The 18471-nt window shown below is 58.0% G+C and overlaps 2 protein-coding genes across 2 annotated transcripts; one reads left to right on the top strand and one right to left on the bottom strand.

Moving 5' to 3' along the window:
• Positions 1 to 832: 832 nt before the first annotated feature.
• Positions 833 to 5937, bottom strand: SYPL2 (synaptophysin like 2). The gene is made up of 6 exons (XM_068996007.1): positions 5831 to 5937; positions 5105 to 5176; positions 3617 to 3735; positions 2747 to 2948; positions 2473 to 2664; positions 833 to 1167 (listed from the first exon to the last, which is right to left on the bottom strand). The coding sequence occupies exons 1-6, from the start codon at positions 5879 to 5881 to the stop codon at positions 1039 to 1041; spliced, it is 765 nt and encodes a 254-aa protein (XP_068852108.1). The 5' UTR covers positions 5882 to 5937; the 3' UTR covers positions 833 to 1038.
• Positions 5938 to 6948: 1011 nt separating this feature from the next.
• Positions 6949 to 16895, top strand: PSMA5 (proteasome 20S subunit alpha 5). The gene is made up of 9 exons (XM_068995932.1): positions 6949 to 7119; positions 8098 to 8164; positions 9845 to 9971; positions 11281 to 11348; positions 11930 to 12037; positions 12121 to 12179; positions 12866 to 12968; positions 13927 to 14013; positions 16620 to 16895. The coding sequence occupies exons 1-9, from the start codon at positions 7091 to 7093 to the stop codon at positions 16695 to 16697; spliced, it is 726 nt and encodes a 241-aa protein (XP_068852033.1). The 5' UTR covers positions 6949 to 7090; the 3' UTR covers positions 16698 to 16895.
• Positions 16896 to 18471: the final 1576 nt, after the last annotated feature.

Raw genomic sequence — 18471 nt, 5'->3', positions numbered from 1 at the left:
GCCGCGCGCCCCGCCCGCCCCGCGGCACCACGGGCACGGTAGTCCCGGCGCGACCCCCGCCCGGCCCGAGCCCGCGGGTCCCGCAGCGGGATGGGCTGACAGATATCCCAGTGCCGGCATGGGGCACCCGATGTCCCGATACTGAGTTGGGGGCACCCGTTATCTCGCACTGGCCTGGGGGTCCCAAGCGATCCCTATGCCAGGCTGGGGTTTCCTGTTATCCCGATACTGGGATGGGGGTACCCGGTGTCCCTATATCAGGTTAGGGGCACTCGGTATCCCTATACTCGGTTGGGGTTCCCTGTTATCCCTATACCGCGCCCGGAACCCCAATTACTCCCATAACGGGCTGGGGTCTGGTATAGTAATACCTCTACTGGGCAGTGATCCCAGGGTGTTGCCACACAAGGCTGAGGTCCCAGGTTATTCCTATACGGGGCTGGGGACTCCCGTTATGCCTATACCAGCCTAGGGTCCCCCGTTATCCTTATTATGGTCTGGGCTTCCCTATTATCCCCTATATGGAGCTGGGACTCCCTGCCATTTTTCCCATACCAGGCTGGGGTCCCAGGTGATCCTACACTGGAGTGGTGCCCCCTGCCATCCCAATACCGGCCTGGGGTTCCTGGTTATCCTTTTACTGGTCTGGGCTCCCCTGTTGCCTGTCTGGGACCTCCCCCATCAGCCCAGTACTGATCTGAGGTCCACAGTTATCCCTACACCAGCCATGGGGACCGGTTTACCCCTATATGGACCAGGACACCCAGGGATGTGCGCACCTCCATCCCGAGGCAGACACCAGGAGCCCAAATCCAGAGTTGGTACCCAGGACTTTATGCGCCCCCCACACAGACCTGGACCCCCGGGGTGACACACAGAGCCCCCCACAACAAGCGGGACCCCCGGGTTTCCGTGTCCCCCTTCAGCATCCGAACCCCCGGCGGCTCCAACCCCGGGGACAGCGACACCCCGTCCCCGGGCTGGCGGCCGGCGCGAGGGGCCGGGGGCCGGGGGGGATCCCCGGGTCGGGGCCCGCGGTCACTGCTTGTCGATGGCGCCTTGCTCGGCCGCGCTGTCGCGGGGCGCGGGCGGTCGCAGCCACGGCGTCTCCCGCAGCACGAACCAGCAGTTCCCGGCCCACAGCAGGAAGTTGAGGAACCCAAAGAGCTGCAGGAGAGGAAAGGGGAGAGGGGAGAAGACAGAGGAGAAGGGAGAAGGTCCCACGGGGCACCCTCGGGGGAGCACAGCGCCAGCACCCCACACACCTTTTGCACCCCATGAGCTTAAAGCACCCCCTGTACCCTGCTCATCGTGTGTGCCCTGTGCATCCCATAGAGCCCATGGATCCCATGCACTCCATACATTCCCTACACCCCACGTACCCTGCTCATCGTGTGTGCCCTATGCACCCCACAGAGCCCATGGATCCCATGCACTCCATACATTCCCTACACCCTCTGTACCCTGCTCATCGTGTGTGCCCTGTGCATCCCATAGAGCCCATGGATCCCATGCACTCCATACATTCCCTACACCCCACGTACCCTGTGCATCGTGTGTGCCCTGTGCATCCCATACACCCCACACATCCCATACATCCTGTGCACTGTGCTCCAGGCACCTCATGCACCCCGTGTGCCCCATGTTATGCGTGTGTAACCCATGTCCTGTGCACCCCATGTACCCCATGTAATCCACATGCTCCATGCACCCCATGTACCCCACGCACCCCATACTCTTCATACACCCCATGTGCTCCATTCACCCCAGGCACCTTATGCACCCCATGTGCCCCACATGTGTTATGCACCCCGTGCTACCCATCGACCCTGTATGCAGGGTACCATGCATCCCACATGCCAGATGCACCTCATGCACCCCAGTTCACCCCATGCACTCCATAAACCCCATGTACCTCATGCACCCCACATGCTCTGTGCCCCCATCCACATCACGGACCCCACACATCCCAAACACCAATGCCAGGGACTGCACCGCCACCACCCACCCCATCCTGGGAGTCCCTGATGGCTGGGGGGTTGGGGGGGGGGGGTGCAGGGTGGATCCCACATCCTGTGGGACCAAAGCAGGTGGCTGTGGAATGTTTCCACCCACATTTCCATGAGTGTGCCAACATTTTCATGTGTGTGTCCACATTCCCACTGCCCTCTCCTGGCCGAGCTCAGGAGTCTGGCACGTGTGTGTGCACACAAGGAGGTGTGTGTGTGTGTGTGTGTGAGCACACACCTGTGTGCACGTGTGTGTGTGCGCTGTGCGTGCACGGTGTGCTCAGGCTGTCCCGTGAACACGCGTGTGCACTGCTGTGCCCTCACATGCACCGGTTTGCAGCCTGTGGGCTGCACGTGTGTGTGAAGGCTCAGCTCTGCTTGAACCCCATCAACTGTGCTCCCAAGGAAACAATTCCACATATTTGGCCATGTGTGCCCATGGGTGTGCCCGTGTGGCCCTCACCACGGAGATGTTGGCCAGCCCAAAGGCCGGCGTGGTGCCGGCGCTGCAGACCACCTCATCGCCCTGGCAGACCCCCATGGCAGAGATGAGGGTGGAGGGGCGCGTGGCTGCCTTCACGTCGCTCAGCCCCTTGCCCCACGCTGCCGCTGCCACCAGCCAGAAGAAGGCAAAGCAGATGGTGACACAGAAATCCTGCCAGGATGAGAGACCGGGATCAGCTGCCATGCTGGCATGGCACTGGCTCCACGTGTCCCAAGGGATGAGCCTGCCTTACTATGAAGGGGAGCTTCGTGTTTTCGGTGTACAGGGAATGGAAGCGGAGGTAGAGCACAAGAGCCGCCATGGAGTAGAGGAAGGAGAAGACCCCCAGGGTCACAAAAAACTCGGCGGGAGCAGAGAAATCACCAACAAGGTACAGGATGTGGGCTTCTGCTTGATCCTCACAATTCGGCATCCCAAAGGGAATCTGGTATAACCTGGGATAGAGGGAGGGGGGTGTCAGGGGGCTGGGAATGGAGAGGATGGTGGGGGTAGGTGGAATAACCATGCAGGGTTGGTCCCCTGGGAATGGAGGTGATGACAGGGATGGCTGGAATAATCAGGTTGGGGTGGTCCCCTGGAATGGCGGGGATGGATGGAAAAAAGACTGGGGTGGCCCCCTGGGAATGGAAGGTTTGATGGGGGTGGCTAGAATAAGCAGGCTGGGGTGGGTCCCTGGGATGCAGGGCACCAATCCACTGCCATAACCTGGATTCTTTTCCAGGGTCTAGTGCCGTGGCATGGGGCCCGTGGCAGAGGAAAGGGGTTAGAACCACAGCTCTCATCTGGCCCAACTCCATCATCGTCTTCCCAGATAAAGCAGGATTCCCCTGGTCTTCCCTGATTAATGAGAATTCCCCTCCTTCCCCAGCCTGGTCTTCTGTGATTAACAAGGATCCCCCTGGAACGCATCAGGGACTGAAGCCGGGGGATGTCCCACAGTGTCAGGGTGTGGATGGTCCCCAGCCAAACATGGCACCGCAGAGACCATGGCTGTGGGCCCATGGAGGTCCTGCCAGCAGGAAGGGAGTCTAACCCAACCCAGCACGTCCCAGCTTTCCTGGGGGCAGTCCTGAGGGGGTGTCAGGGCTCAGCACCCCCTCACCTGAAGGGGTACCCGAACTGGATGTTGATGGCTGTCATCCCGCTGCCGTCACACTTCACTGTGGCTCCGGTCTCGCCGCTGAAGGAGCCGCAGGAGCCGAAGGCGAAGATGGCAAAGAGCTACAGGAGAGGGCAACGGGTCTGGGGGGGTTGAGGCCCTGGGGGGACCCCTTTCATCCCTGGGGGGGTGGGTTGTACCCCCGGTGCTGAGTAGGGCAAGCTGCCACCCCCCGGCTGTTGGCCTTGGGTGCCTCCCTCCAACACTGGGATTCTACTGGCACCGGCATTTGAGGATGGGGGTCATGTTTGGGGGAGTGAGGACACCAAGGCCAAACCCACCTCGACCCCCCCCCCCTTAATTTTGGGCAGGGTACTGAGTGCCAGAGTGGGTTTCCAGACAGCTGGGAGCATCCCCACGGTGGGACCCCCAGAGTTGTCCCCTCCCCAGGAGCCAGCACCGCCCTCCCTTGCCCTTAAGAGTCACGCTGCCCTCATCTCTTGGATGAGGGTGCCGGGAAAACACCATTCTCAAAGTGTTTTCCCGCAACTCCTCCTGGCTGAGCTCCCAGCTTCCCGGGTGAAATGGGGAATCTAAGCCACCAGGCCTGACGCTGCAGGGATGGGCAGCCCCATGTGTGGCACCAAGGGTTTAAGCAGGAGTGTCGCTGGATCCTCCAGGGATTTCCCCCTCGTTTTTGTTTCTGGGGTGTCTTTGCACATGGGGTCTGATCCCATATAGTGACCTCAATGGCAGGGGGAGCCCAGAGCCTCTGTGGGTGGGATTATGCAAACCAAAGAGTTGTAGGAGTGGGGGAAAGCCCCTCAATCTGGCTCCTCCGGGTAGGAGATGCCCAAAGAAGGCTGAGTCTCCCCCGGTGCCTCAGTTTCCCCTAGGAGCCCCCCGGCCCTGGCAAGGCCAAGCTGCAGAAATGCCACCCTGAAATCCAATCTCACAGGGAGCCATTCATGGCATGGCCAGGACAGGACAGAGCCGCGGGCGCTTGGCTCCCCCCCTGTCCCCAGGGTCCCCCTTCCTGGGGCTCACTGACCCTCAGTCCCTCTCCCCACCCACGCACCCACCCACCCACCCAGTGCCCCCTGAGCCCGTGGGAATGGCGGGGAGCTGACACCCCGATGTCACTGTCCCCTTTGGCACGGCCCAGCAGAGCCACCTGCTCAAGGTCACCGGGGAGGGCCAGGGAGGGGCTCGTGGTCTCAACCCAGGCGTCCGTGTGGCCCTGCTCCCCTCCTCTCCCGGAGCCCCAAAATGAGTCCTCCACTCCCGGTGCTGATGGGGTGCAGGAAGCTCCAGAGGGGCAGGGAGGGCTCTGGTATTCCTTCATTCCGGAGGGGCTTCAGGAAAGCAAACCCCAAATGTGGGGGGACCCAGGTCGTTGGGGAGCAGCACCCAGCAGTGCTGGGGAAGGGGCTGTGACGGGGGGTCCCGGGATCCGGCCGGGGATAGGGGGACACCCTGGGGGTCACTCACCCATTCCAGCACCTTGATGAAGCCCAGGGGCTCCTGGAGGCGGCCCCAGCGCAGCCCACGCAGGACACGGTCCTGCAGGAGAGAGTGACGGGAGCCAGGGAGCACCGGGACGGCACCGGGACTTGCCCCGGAGACCGCTCCAGGGAACCGGGGGGGCTGCACCGGGGGAGCGGGGGGCTACCCGGGGCACGGGGGGGCTGCACCGTGGGCTACCCCAGGTGGCCATAACGGGACTGCCCCGGGCTGGGGGCTGCAACGGGGGATAAGGGGGCTGCAGTGGGGCCTGCTCCGGGCTGGGGGTAACCTCGGTGGAGAGGGGTCCACTCCGGCAAACCGGGAGGACTGCACCGGGGGCTGCCCCGGAGTACCGGAGGGGCCGGGACGGGGGGGCTGCCCCGGGGAAACGGGGGGGCTGCAATGGGATTGCCCCGGGCAGGGCACTGCCCTGGGGGACCGGGGAACGGCATCGGCCACGGCACCAGAACAGCGGAGGGCTGCACGGCCACACTGGGAGGCTGCACCGGAGATCGCACCGGGCGGCTGCAACGGGACACTGTGGGCTTCTCCGGAGGTCGGCGCTGGAACACCATGGACTCCTCCGGGGATCGGCACCGGGACACGAGGGGGACAGCGGGGATTGGCCCGGGCAACTGTGCCGGGACACCAAGGGGCTGCACCGGGAGCCTGCCGCGGTCACCGGGAGGGGGGGACGCACCGGAGCCCTACCTGGAGCCGGGGCGCTTTATCACCGGCCGCGGGGGCGCCGGGCTCCGACATGGCCGGGCCGGGGGCGGTCGGTGCTGCCTCCGCCGCCCGCTGGGACGGCTCCGCTGGCGGAGCCGCCACCGGGCACCCCACCGCCCCCAGGGCGGGCAGCACCGCCCCGCCCCCGGCAGCGCCCCTGGGCCGGCCCCGGGCCCCCCCGGGACAGCCCCCCGCCCCGGTCCGCCCCCAGGCCCTCCGGCCCGCGCAGCGCCCCCCGGGGGGGCCCGCCCGTCCGCCGGCCCCTCAGATCCCCCGTTAGATCGGGAGCGCTGGAACGAGGCGAGAAGCCCGCCGGGGGCCGGTAACGGGGCCGGCAAGGAGCCTGACGGCGTCGCCCCGTGTCCTGGGCGCTGGGGTGCCCGTAGGGCCCCGGGGGTCCAGGGCCATACACCCCCTCCCGGTATTCCTCTCCCTGGATCCCGTCCCGTAGCCCCTTCCCGACACTGCCTCCCGTAGCTTCTTCCCGGTGCCCCCTGCCCGGTATCCCCTCCCTGGTACCGCCTCTCGGTACCCCTTCCCGGTACCTCTTCCTATTACCCCCTTCCCGGGACTCCTTCCCGGTACCCTTTCCCGATACCTCTTCCTAGTACCCCCTTCCCGGTACCCCTTCCCGAGACCCCCTTCCTCGGAGCCCCTCCCGGCACCGCGCCGTGCCCGCCCGCAGGCCCCGCCCCCTGCTGCTCTAGCCCCGCCCCAGCGTTTAAGCCACGCCCCCTCACGACCACGCCCCCGGGCGCATGTCCCATCCCGCTCTGGCCCCGCCCCCCGGCGCTATGCCCCGCCCCCTGCCCACACCACGCCCCCTGCCCACACCACGCCCCCTGCCCACACCACGCCCCCTGCCCACACCACGCCCCCTGCCCACACCACGCCCCCTGCCCCTCCGACTCCCCGGTGTTGTGACCGCGTCCCTCATGCTCCGGCCACGCCCCTCGTGCGTTGGCCCCGCCCCAATTTATGACCCCGCCCATCCCCCGCTCCCGCCAATCCCGGCCCCTCTCCTGCGCACTGATCCCGCCCTCCCTGCCCTCCTATTGGTCAGATCGCAGGGCCGCTGCCCAATGGGCGGGCGGCGCGGGCGGAAGTGGTGCTCGGGGCCGGAAGCGGCATTGCAGCCCCCGGTGAGGCCGCGGCGCTCCCGGTGCCTCTGGAACCCCCGAACCCTCCCCGGTACCTCCGGAGTCCCTGGGAACCCCGGAACCACCCGGCCCCGCCGTCGCCATGTTCCTCACACGCTCCGAGTACGACCGGTGAGTGCCCGCCCGCGCCCGCGGCTGAGTCACGGGCCTGCGCCCGGCGCGGCCCGGCCGGTCCGGGGCACCCCGACCGGCGCCTCCCGCACTGGGATCGCACCGGGAGCTGCCACGAGCCCGCAGCGTTGCTGGGCCCTGCCACGGGACCGGGGGCTGCCAGGATGGGACGGATCCGAGGGCGGCGGGAGCTCGGGAGCCCTTGGTTGGTGTGTGGGGATGAGGCGGGATGGGGTATCCAGGGGAAGGAGCGTGTCCGGTGAGGAGCAACCGAGCTGCGGAATCGTGGGTCTGGATCGCCAGGAGCCGCTGAGGGAGATGAGGGGGCTCGGCCTGGAGCAGAGCAGGCTCAGGGGGGACCTTGTGGCTCTGCACAAGTCCCTGACAGGAAGGGGCAGCCGGGGGGGTCGGGCTCTGCTGCCAGGGAACACGGACAGGAGGAGAGGGAACGGCCTCAGGCTGGGCCACGGATGTTTAGTTTGGATATTGGGATTTTTTTTTTTCATGGAAAGGGCTATCCAGCCCTGACACAGCTGCCCAGGGCAGAGGTGGAGTCCTCATCCCTGGAAAGGCTCAAAAAGCACGTGGATGTGGCACCTGGGGACTCGGGTTAGTGCTGGCCCTGGCAGTGCTGGGGGAAGGGTTGGACTCGACGATCTCAGGGGACTTCTCCAACCTCGAGGATTCCGTGGTGAAACAAAACTTTTCTGGCTCCTGGTGCTCCCTCTGGATTCCAAAGGCTTCCAGCACCCAGAGTGTGCTGTGACACCCCACCTGCTTCTCACCCATCCCTTGACCTGCTGGATTTTCCTTTCCATGAACATCCCAAATCCAGCCCCTGTGGGTGTTCAGTGCTGAGGGGGACACGTCCCCGCTGCCCCCCTGTGCTACCTGTGCCCAGGTAGCTTCACCCTTGAGCAAGGACTTGCATTCCTTTGGTTTCCTGCCCCTCTCACTCTGTCTGTGTGTCCCTTGCAGGGGTGTGAACACGTTCTCTCCAGAGGGGAGGCTCTTCCAGGTGGAATATGCCATCGAGGCCATAAAGGTACGTTAACACGTTTCCAAACTGTGACATTTAGGGCTCCTTCAAACCCCAAGTGTGGGTTGGTCAGGACTGATCCAGGCCGTGCCTGTTTCCTCCAGCCAAACATCCCAGAGCTCTGCTCTTTTATGGGTCACTAAGAACCAAAACCCATTGATTTTCCCCAAAATTCAGTGGAATGTTCCATCCCCTGTCCTACCAAGTGATTTATCCCCAAACCAAACCCAATCTGAAGCTGTTTATCCCCAAATCAAACCTAAAAGGCTTCTTGGGTGGATTTAAAATGTGAAGATTGTTATGAGCAAACCCACCTTTGCAGGGCCAAATGGGGTTTAAGTGTCCTTAATCGGTAAATGGGGATTAAAATATCCTTAATTATATATCCTAAATATCCTTAATAATTAAAATGTCCTTAATTGATAAATATTCCTGTTTATTGTATTTATAGAATGTGGGTGTTGATTGGTAATGGCTTGAATTTGGAAGAAGCAAGTCAAGTTATGAAGGGAAAAAGCTCTGAGGTGTTTGGATTGGGGAGAAGGGTCCTGGCTTCATCTTTTCTGTGTTGTTTTAGCTCTTTGGAGCACTGAAAAGAGGAATAAAGTAATAATGTAACAGAAAAAAGCAATAAAACTATCAAGGACTTGGGAATTAAAGCTCCCAGGAGGATGTTGGTGACCATGCTGACTTCATAAATTAAAACAGATCTCCTGCCAAGACCTGTGGCTGTAGGTGCAGCTTTCCAGGGAATCTTGGGGTTAGAACTAAACCCTGTGTCTTGAAGTGGATGTTGGGAGCTGTTAGCACTGCACACTGCAGCTGATCATGCCAGGAAGTTCCATGGTGGGGAAAAGCTGCGAGGGCTGGGAGCAAGGGGGGATCAAGGCAGGGGCTGGTGGGATCAAAGTGGGATGAGGGTAATTGTTGGTGGGATCAAGGATCGAGTTTAGGAGCTGGTGGGATTAGGGTGGGGTTAAGGTAGGACCAAGGTGGGGGTTGGTGGGATTAAATAGGATCAAGGTAAGGGTTGGGATCAAAGTAGGGGTTCTTCAAGGCAGGGATTTGTGGGATCAAGGTGAGAGTTGGTGTGATTGAGGTGGGATCAAGGCAGGGGCTGATGGGATCAAGGTGGGATCCCTGTGGGATCCAGGAAGGAGCGGGTGGGATCAAGGCAGGATCCAGACAAGGGCTGCCAGGAGCCCCTGAGATCTGTCCCTGTGCTTGTGGCCGTGGTGCCACTGAGGTGTCCTGCAGTCCCCAGGTGGAACTGGCTGCCTGGGACTCTGGGGAGAACAGGAGCTTATGGAAAGCCAAGTCCCCAAGCCCGAGGTACAGTGGGATTTGTACTGATGTGGGAAATCCTCTCACCCTTTAAACTCTTCTTTGCCTCTGGCAGAGGAGAATTCCCAGGCCCTTTTACACTCACCAGGCTCCACAAACTGCTGTTGCTTGAAAGATGAAGGATGTGCAGCAGCCCCACTGGGTTCTCATGGGAATCACATGGATTTCACCTTCCCCATTCCCTCCTTCAAGGAATGAGCTTTAAAATCCGCCATGCAAAGCCAGAGTGGGTTTGTGTGTGGGCGATACAATTGAATCCAAACCAGCACACCTGCAGATAAGTCAGAATTAGCATTGAGCTGGATATCTGTGTGAACTGGAGCCTGTGGTGGTGTTTTCCAGCTTGGCTCCACAGCCATTGGGATCCAGACCTCAGAGGGAGTTTGCCTGGCCGTGGAGAAGAGGATCACATCTCCCCTCATGGAGCCCAGCAGCATCGAGAAGATCGTGGAGATCGACTCCCACATTGGTACAGAGAAGGGATTCGGCCTTGGGGGTCCCTCTGGGTCAGCTCTGGGAGCACCCTTAAAGCTGTGAATTATTTATAATAAGAGTCTGTGCCCTGGGAATTCGGGAAGTTGTGTTTTGGGATGAGCCGTCCCTGCAGGCAGTTCTGCCTGGAGCAGGAATGCTCATCCCTCCCAGTGCACACCAGCTCCTGGTTACTGGTTTTCCAGGCTCTGAGCCAGCAGAACGTAGCTGCAGGAACCAGAAAGAGGCAGCTGAAGCACTGCCCCCTGCCTCAGTGACCTCCCTCATGAAAGCTCATCCCAAATTTAGCTCTGGGAGGGTGGGGAATTATGGTGGGCTTGACTTGGGGCCAGTTTCTCCAGGATCACTGATGCCAACCTGGAGCTACCCACACCCTGAGGGGCTCACGATGGGCTCATGACCAAATACATCGCCCTGAAAGGCAGGAAACCTCCAAAATCCCCATGCTGCTGTTCCATGGGCATGGGAAGAGCTCCAAGAGTCTGATTTCCTCTTCCCGGGGGCTTGCGGTGCAGCCCCCTCTTCCCAGAGTGGAGTCTGTGCTGGGGGCTCCTGCTGCATCTGCTGGCTGTGGGGCAGCCAGGGCCCCTTCCCAGCAGGTTGTGGAGCAAATCTGTTTCAATTCCATGGAATCCTTGAGGTTGGAAAAGCCCTCTGAGATCATCGAGTCCGACCATACCAAGGCCACCGCTAATCCGTGTCCCCAGGTGCCACATCCAGACGCTTTCTGAACCCTTCCAGGGATGGGGACTCCACCACAGCTCACAGGGGCAGCCTGTGCCAGGGCCTGACCACCCTTTCCATGAAAAAAATTTACCTAATGTCTGACCTGAGCCTCCCCTGGCCCAGCCTGAGGCCGTTCCCTCTCCTCCTGTCCCCGTTCCCTGGCAGCAGAGCCCGACCCCCCCGGCTGCCCCCTCCTGTCAGGGACTTGTTCAGAGCCACAAGGTCTCCCCTGATCCCCCTTTTCTCCAGGCTGAGCCCCTTTCCCAGCTCCCTCAGCAGCTCCTGGGGCTCCAGACCCTTCCCCAGCTCTGTTCCCCTGTCTGGATACGCTCCAGCCCCTCGATGTCCTTCTTGTGAGAAACCCAAAACTGACCCCAGGGTTCCAGGTGTGGCCTCACCAGTGCCCAGCACAGTGGGACAAATCCCTTTCCCATGTTCCCACTCAGGGACCAGCTTCTCCCTGCAGCCTTTTGTGTTTTATGTGGGCTTTGGGCAGTCTGGGGGGAAACACATCCCAAAGAATGGGTGGAATGACCCCTGTTTCCCCTTTCCCATTCCAGGGTGTGCCATGAGTGGCCTAATAGCTGATGCAAAGACTTTAATTGACAAGGCCAGAGTGGAGACTCAGGTAAGATCCAGCATTTCTGTTCTTAAATTAGCAGCACAAACCCCAGGAACTCCTTGAAAGTGCTGGGAAAGGGAAGATGATTCCATCAGAGAAGCTGGTGGGAAGCTGGAGGCTTTGCTGGGAGCAGAGGGGCTGTCTGACTGTTTTGGCAAAATACTGGATGTATTGGTTTTATTTTTATCCCCTTAAGTTTCCTGGATGCCTCAGGTGCTTGGAGGTCCCAGGAACAAATCTGTGCTGCAGCAAAGGATTTTCCTGGGGTTTTCTCCTGCATATCAGCAGTTTTCCACCTTCTGGAGAGCTGGATAACACATGACTTCCAAAACAGATACTGGGATGAAACCCTTCAGCCTTGCATTTCCCTGTTGGCATCCCAAGGCCTTGGTGTCCCAAAATTTTCTGTGGATTTTTGTACATCCCACTCTGCCTGATTCTTCCATGGGAGAACTGGCTGTGCCCAGAGTTCCGTAGGAAAGTTATCCTTGTGTCCACACAGGGCATCACTCCACCTCAGCCACACAGGAGCGTCATATTTTGGGACCATGGGGATCATGGGAATCTTTATTTGGATTTTCCTGCAGAATCACTGGTTCACCTACAACGAGACGATGACGGTGGAGAGTGTGACACAGGCTGTGTCTAACCTGGCCCTGCAGTTCGGGGAGGAAGATGCCGATCCAGGAGCCATGGTGGGATCCAGGGGGGATCTGGGGGTGCTGGGGAACCCCCCTTCCTTGTCCTTGTCCGACCCATTCCCTCCTTTCTCCTGCAGTCCCGCCCATTCGGCGTCGCTCTGCTCTTCGGAGGAGTGGATGAGAAGGGACCCCAGCTGTGAGTTCTGCTCTCTTAATCCAGGGAAAAGACCAAACCTCCACTGCAAAATTCCCAGGCTGTTTTAATGACTCCGTTCTGGGATTTTCCTTAAGCCAAACCCTCGGGGTTTATCCCATTATGTCCCTGATATGTTTGTTAATCCTGTTAAACTCTTTCCAGAGCCCTGCTTGCCTGTTTGCCATGGAAAAAACATCATATCTTCCCCAAACCCTTGCTTTTCTTTATTAAAAATGTGGTTTCCTGGGGAGGAGGGAAGCGTTAAAGCTCTCCTCGTCCTGAGTGTGTTCTTACCTTTCCCTAAGGGACCAGCAGAGCCACCAGTAACATAATCCATGTGACATTCCTTGGGGAGGTGTTGGAGCAGCTGTAACCTGAACTCAGGGCTTCAAATGGCCCCACTGGAAGTGGGAAAGGCTTGGCAGAGCCAGCCCAGTCAGGTCTCCCTTCCAGCAGGGAAAACTTGCTGGATTTATTAAAAAAAATAGGATAAACTGGGAAATCCAAAGGAAAATGGTTCTCTGAGGAAGGAGGGCAGTGTCAGAGTGTGTAAGCTGCCAGCCCAGGAGCTCTTGGGGATGAATCCCAGCTCCAGCTGTGCAGGGAGCTCTGGGGAGCTGGTGAGAGGGTCCTTGGGGTGCCCTGGGGTGGGATGGGGCGCAGGCAGTCACCCCCTGTCCCCACAGGTTCCACATGGATCCCTCAGGAACATTCGTGCAGTGCGATGCCAGAGCCATCGGCTCCGCCTCAGAGGGAGCCCAGAGCTCCCTGCAGGAGGTTTACCACAAGGTAAGGGCTGGATTTGGGATTGGGGGTCACATCTCATGGGTCTGGGGTACTTCACCACCTACCAGGATCCCCTAATTCCCTTCCCAGTGAGGATTTAGGACTGGGCTGGAGAGGAGGTGCCTGAGCTGCTCAGGGCAGGGTCACTCCTTAGCAGTGGATCCTGTGAGTAGGTGCTGAGGATCTCTGCGATGAGTAGAGCTACTCCCAGCAGCTGCTTTCTGCCTGTGAGGTAATTAAGGCCATGTCAGGAAGTTCTCTATAAATAAAAACTGAGCTCCAAGTGCTGCTGTCAGCATCAGGCTCTGTATGGATGCAGCTGGAAGCACCTTGAGCTCACACCAGCACCTTCACCTCACCAGGCAAGGGAGCAGCTTTTGTGCTGCAAGTTCTGGTCATGTTTGGTATTAAACAGGAATTTTTTTCCCCCTGAGGAGGGAGTTGCTTGTTTTGGGTGGTAAGAAACCAAACCCTAATTGAAAGCACAATTAGTGGTGGTGGCTGGGAAGACTCATTTGTTCACTAGAATTCTCCAAATTACCCAAACTCTGGACTCCCTGGATTGTCAACCCTTTTTCAAGTGCAGAGTGAGTGAACACTGCTGCACATCCCTCTGGCTCTAGGGATGCATGGGATTTATCAGATTAAATGCAGCTTGGAGGCTCCCACTGAGAGGGAATCTGGCTTTTTGGGAGGAAATTGGTGAAGAGAAACAGCCTCTGCTGTCCCAATCCCATCAGATTTATGTGCCCAAATTACCCATTTTTAAATCTCAGAAAGGCAGGATTTCACTGTCCCTGTGGATATCCCTGCCCTGCCTGCTCCAGTGTCCCGGGGATGCTGCAGATGCCTTGATGAGCTGCTCTGGTCTCTACCTGGCTCAAGGGATTTGGGAGAGGGGAGGGAGAGGGGCCACGTCCTGAGCCTCCACCATGTAATCCACGAGCCATTTGTTTTCCAGTCCATGACGCTAAAGGAAGCCATCAAATCTTCCCTGGTCATCCTGAAACAGGTCATGGAGGAGAAACTAAATGCCACCAACATCGAGGTAAGTCCTCCTGGAGTCAGGATTGCCCCTGGAGCAAGGAATGGAGCAGCTCAGGGCTTCCTGAGCCAACTGCTGCAGGTGTTCCTGCCCTTTTCTTCATCTCCTCTGGGGCATTTTGGAAAAGTTAAAGCTTTTCCCTTCCAGAGGTCCAGAGCCTGGTCTGTTTTCACAGCTAATCCATGATGAGCAGAAGGGATTCTCTGACCTCCAGTCAGCAGAACCCAACACACCACCCAGATGGGTTGTTCTTCCCCTGGATCTAGCCATTCTTTTTTGCCTTGCTGCTTGTAATACTAGAAGGAATGAAAATTACCCTGCTCCTGGGCTGCTATATCAGTCCTGGGGCAGTGCCAAAAATCCCTTGGACAGTGGGAGCAACAGGATCCTCCAGGAATGGCTGTGCCCCTGGAACCCCGGGAGCAGGCAGTACCCACAGACCTGGGGATGCTGGGCCCCCCAAACCTGCTCCATAGGCTCCTTTTTGGGTGGGAAAGGTACAAACCCTTTGGATTGGGTGGGGTAACCGGGAGATGAGAAGTCAGGCTGGTGTATAGAGTTTGCTTCTATTTCGGGTGGGTTATGAGACACCAGACCTTTCCAAAGTGTGGCATTCCAGCTCCTGAGCTGCTCTCTCCTCCCATTCCTTCCCTCTGAGTGCTGGGAAACCTTTTCCCAAACAGCCTCGAGGTGTTTGCCCCATTTTTGTGTGAAACGTTGCTGCTGGTGGGACCATTCCTGGTGGGATTAACCAACTTCCTTTGGAGGGGAAGGCCAACAGCACATGGAAACTCGGATACTCTGTCCCAAAATCATGCCAGGCAGCTGGAATCTCCTTCCCAGGTGCTCTTCCAGCCCTTCACCATACATTTTTTCCTGGTACAGTGCAGGCAGAGGAATGTGTACAGTATCCTGATGTCATGTCCCTGTTTAACAGGGCTTAACTGTGCTTGGCACGGCCCTGGAGTGGGGTGGAATTGTGCTGGGGGGAAGGACAGCAGGAATGTGCTGAGGATTAAAAGGTTTCTATTGACTCAAGTCACCCCGTGGATGAAAATCTGCCACCTGAAGAGCTCTTTGCTTCCTAGAAGTATGTGCCTCTCCCATTTCTTGGCTCTGGCCCCTCTCCTGTGGCATTTTCCATCTAGGAACAAAGAGAAGAGGGAAAGTGTGGTTGTGGAAGAGTTAAATCCATGGATGGCAATGGTCAGGAGCCTGAAAGGACTTCATGCTTTTGGATTAATGACTTCCCTGTGAAGCCTGTCAGGGAATGGTGGAGGGAAGCTTTTGTAGGGAGAAGGTGAGGGACAGGTTTGAGGAGGTGTGGAAAAGCAAAGGAACTGGTGTCTCTGAGTGCTGGTTTTGGGTGTTCATGAAGGTTTTTTCAGTATTAGAATTGGTTTTGGTGCATAAATCTGGGTCTTGTTGGGTCTGGTTGGGTCCAGGATCAGTCCAGTCCCTGCACAGGTGGTTTGGTGCCCAGAGCAGCTGTGGCTGTCCCTGGATCCCTGGCAGTGTCCAAGGCCAGGCTGGACAGAGCTTGCAGCCACCTGGGCTAATGGAAGGTGTTCCTGCCATGGCAGGGGTGGGACTGGATGAGCTTTAAGGTCCCTTGCAACCCAAACCACTCCATGATTTGAGAGGCCTAAAGTGGCATCTCCAAGTGTCTCTGCCTTGTCTGAGAGTTCTCAGTGAAGCCTGGGCTGGCAGGAGCTCTCAGGCTCAGGAACATTTCTACTTGGAAACACCTCATGGAACCTTCCTGCCCCTGGATCTGCTCCTTCCCCTTGTGCTGGTGAAGGGGAGACTTGTGAGCAGTCACCTCAGAAGAGCTCTGGGATCTGCTGGGATGCTCCAGAGCTTTCCTTCAGCTTATTGGTTGCATCCATACACTTTGATCCCTGAAGAGTCAAAACACGTGCCCAGTGCCTGTGAGTTCAGGAGCATCCCAGCCCGCTCCTGCCCCATCCCAGCCCGCTCCTGCCCCATCCCAGCCTGTTACAGGATACCCCAGCTCGTTCTGGGGCATCCCAGCTCCCTCTGGAGCCTTGGCATTTCCACTGACACAGCTGTCCCTGTTTTGGGCTCTCATCCCTGAGCCAGGTGTGAATATTTCTGCTCGTGTTTCCCTTCCAGGCTTTTCATTCAAGTATCCCTCATCCTTGGTGTTGCCTCTGGAATGTTTCGGCTGTCTGCCCTGACGCTGTGTTGTCCCTGTCCCTGTTTTCCTTAGCGATCTCTGCCTCAGTTTCCCTGAGCCAACCCTGAGTCCCCTTAGCTCCCAGACAGGCCAGGATTTGTCCCCTTGGTTGGTTCCTGGGGGAGAAGAAGCATTTGGAGAGGCAGGAATTCTCTCCTGGGAGGTTTTGATGGCTTTTCCCCCATCAAGTGGGAGCAGCGCCTGCCTGTTCCCACTAAAATTCCCTTCTGCTGCTCCTCTGAGGAGACTGAGTCAATTCAAAGCTATTTGTGCAGCAGGCAGCTATTTTAGGGACTCATGGAGCGTGTTCCGGGCTGGAATGATCCTGCTGGTCTGGCAGATCAGAAGAAGGAACAGCTGCTCCCTGCTTTCCTCAGCCACACTTAACCCCTTGTTCCTTCTCTTCCAGCTTGCCACGGTGGAGCCTGGGATGAAATTCCACATGTACACAAAAGAGGAGCTTGAGGAGGTCATCAAGGATATTTGAAAAAGAGGGAGAGACCCCCAAAAGTTCACACCCCTCCCCGACCAAAGGAACTGGTCCAGTTCCCCCAGCTCCTGGGACTTCCCTTCCCACAGCACCTGGATCTGCTGCTCCTGCCAACTCCAGAGGTTTTTTTACCATTTCTGGACAGAACTGAGGTTTGCCTGAGGAGGGAATGAAATAAATCATTTTGTTACTCTCTCTGGACTCCTCGGCACGGGGGGAAAAGGTGGGAAGGCGGGGATTTGGAGCTGAAACTGGGGGTGGATCGGGACAGAGGCTGTGCCAAGGACACTGCCAGCTCTGCTGTAGCAGCGAGTCTCCCTCTTGTGGTGCTGTCCCCGGGGAAATCCAGGTGTCATTCCACATTTCTTCGTAAAAAAGGAGAGTTTTTAATCTGTTCAGTGCGTTCCTCCCTCCTTCTCCAGTGTTTTTTATCAGTATAAGCATCCCTGGAGCTCCATCTCCTTCCCTGCAAAGAAATCTGTGATCAGCCTTGGGGTTTGTATTTGCTTTGAGTAGGGCTTGAAAAAATCCATAAAAATTGATAGATCAGAGCCCACCAGGCAGAAACAGGGATAATAGCCTGGGACAGCCCCTCAGCTCCAAAATCCTGCAGGTACCACAGAGTTTTGATAGTTAACCCTATTTTTCATCAGAAAATCCCTGCTTATCCCACTTAGTTTTTTGTTCTCCAGCAAAAATCTCTCTTTGTGTCCTCAAAACAGTGTCTGGGAATCGAAGATGGGTCTGATAAGGGAAGAAGTTAAGATTAAAAGAGTATTTTCCTTTAAAATCATGGTTGTGGGGCAAGCCAGCTCTGCTTCAATCCTGGCAGCTGGCTCTGCGCTGCCCTCGGAAGGGCAGAGGTCTGGAAATCAAATCCCAGGATAAATTACAATTTTAAATTACAGTTTCAGGATAAATTATGATTTCACCCTGAACCAAACAGCATTGGCTGGTGTGGAAGAGCTGGACCTAGCTGGGACAGGGGTTATCCTGGGAAATAGGGACGTTTTCCCCAACATAACGCTGGAAATGAGGAATTCTCCTTGTGTTTCATCAGTTGGCAAAGCCAAATCTCCCCCCCACCTCCAGCCTCTGCCTTTTCCAGAAGGAAAAATGCCAATCCTGTTAGTTTTCCCCTCTCTTGCCATTGCCAGATGGATTCAGGAAGGGAAGCAAAGTCTGGAAAATCAGTCCTTGCATAACCTCAGTTTCAGCACAGCCCAGCGCCCTCCTCCTGGAATTCCTGTGAGCTCCTGTTCCAGAGCAGTTTAAAGGGAACAAATGGATCACCAGGTGCTGCCTGAGGCTCTGCTGGATCCAACACCTGGCCCTGCAGGTAGAATCAAATTATTGGGTGATGGGACTTTTCTCCTTTGGGAAGAATTCCTGGAGCCGGGCTGCGGGGAGGCTGTGCCTCTCTCACTGCTCATCCCGCAACCGCCCTGCGGTGGCTCTGGAAGGGGACCTGGCCCATCCTGAATGGCAGGCCAGGAATGAGGGCCAGGAATGAGCGCCAGGAATGGCCCCAAACCAAAGCCACCCCCTCTATCCCAGTTCATGACGGCGGAGCTCGGCCCGGTTCCCTTCCCCGGGCCGGAACGCTTTGGCGGCGCCCCAGGGAACACGGAACCCGGTTCTTGGCACGATGGCCCCTCGTGCCCTGTGGTGTGACGGGGCCAGGCCCGGGAGGGCACAGCGCCGTCCCCTCCCCGGCCAGCCGGGCCCTCAGCCCCTCGGTGCCCCGCGACCCCCGCCCGCGCTCTGACAA

The sequence above is a fragment of the Aphelocoma coerulescens genome, chromosome 26 (genome assembly GCF_041296385.1).
Source record: "Aphelocoma coerulescens isolate FSJ_1873_10779 chromosome 26, UR_Acoe_1.0, whole genome shotgun sequence".
Lineage (NCBI taxonomy): Eukaryota > Metazoa > Chordata > Aves > Passeriformes > Corvidae > Aphelocoma > Aphelocoma coerulescens.
Note: the sequence above shows the minus strand (reverse complement) of the source record. Positions and strands in the feature narration are given on the sequence as shown.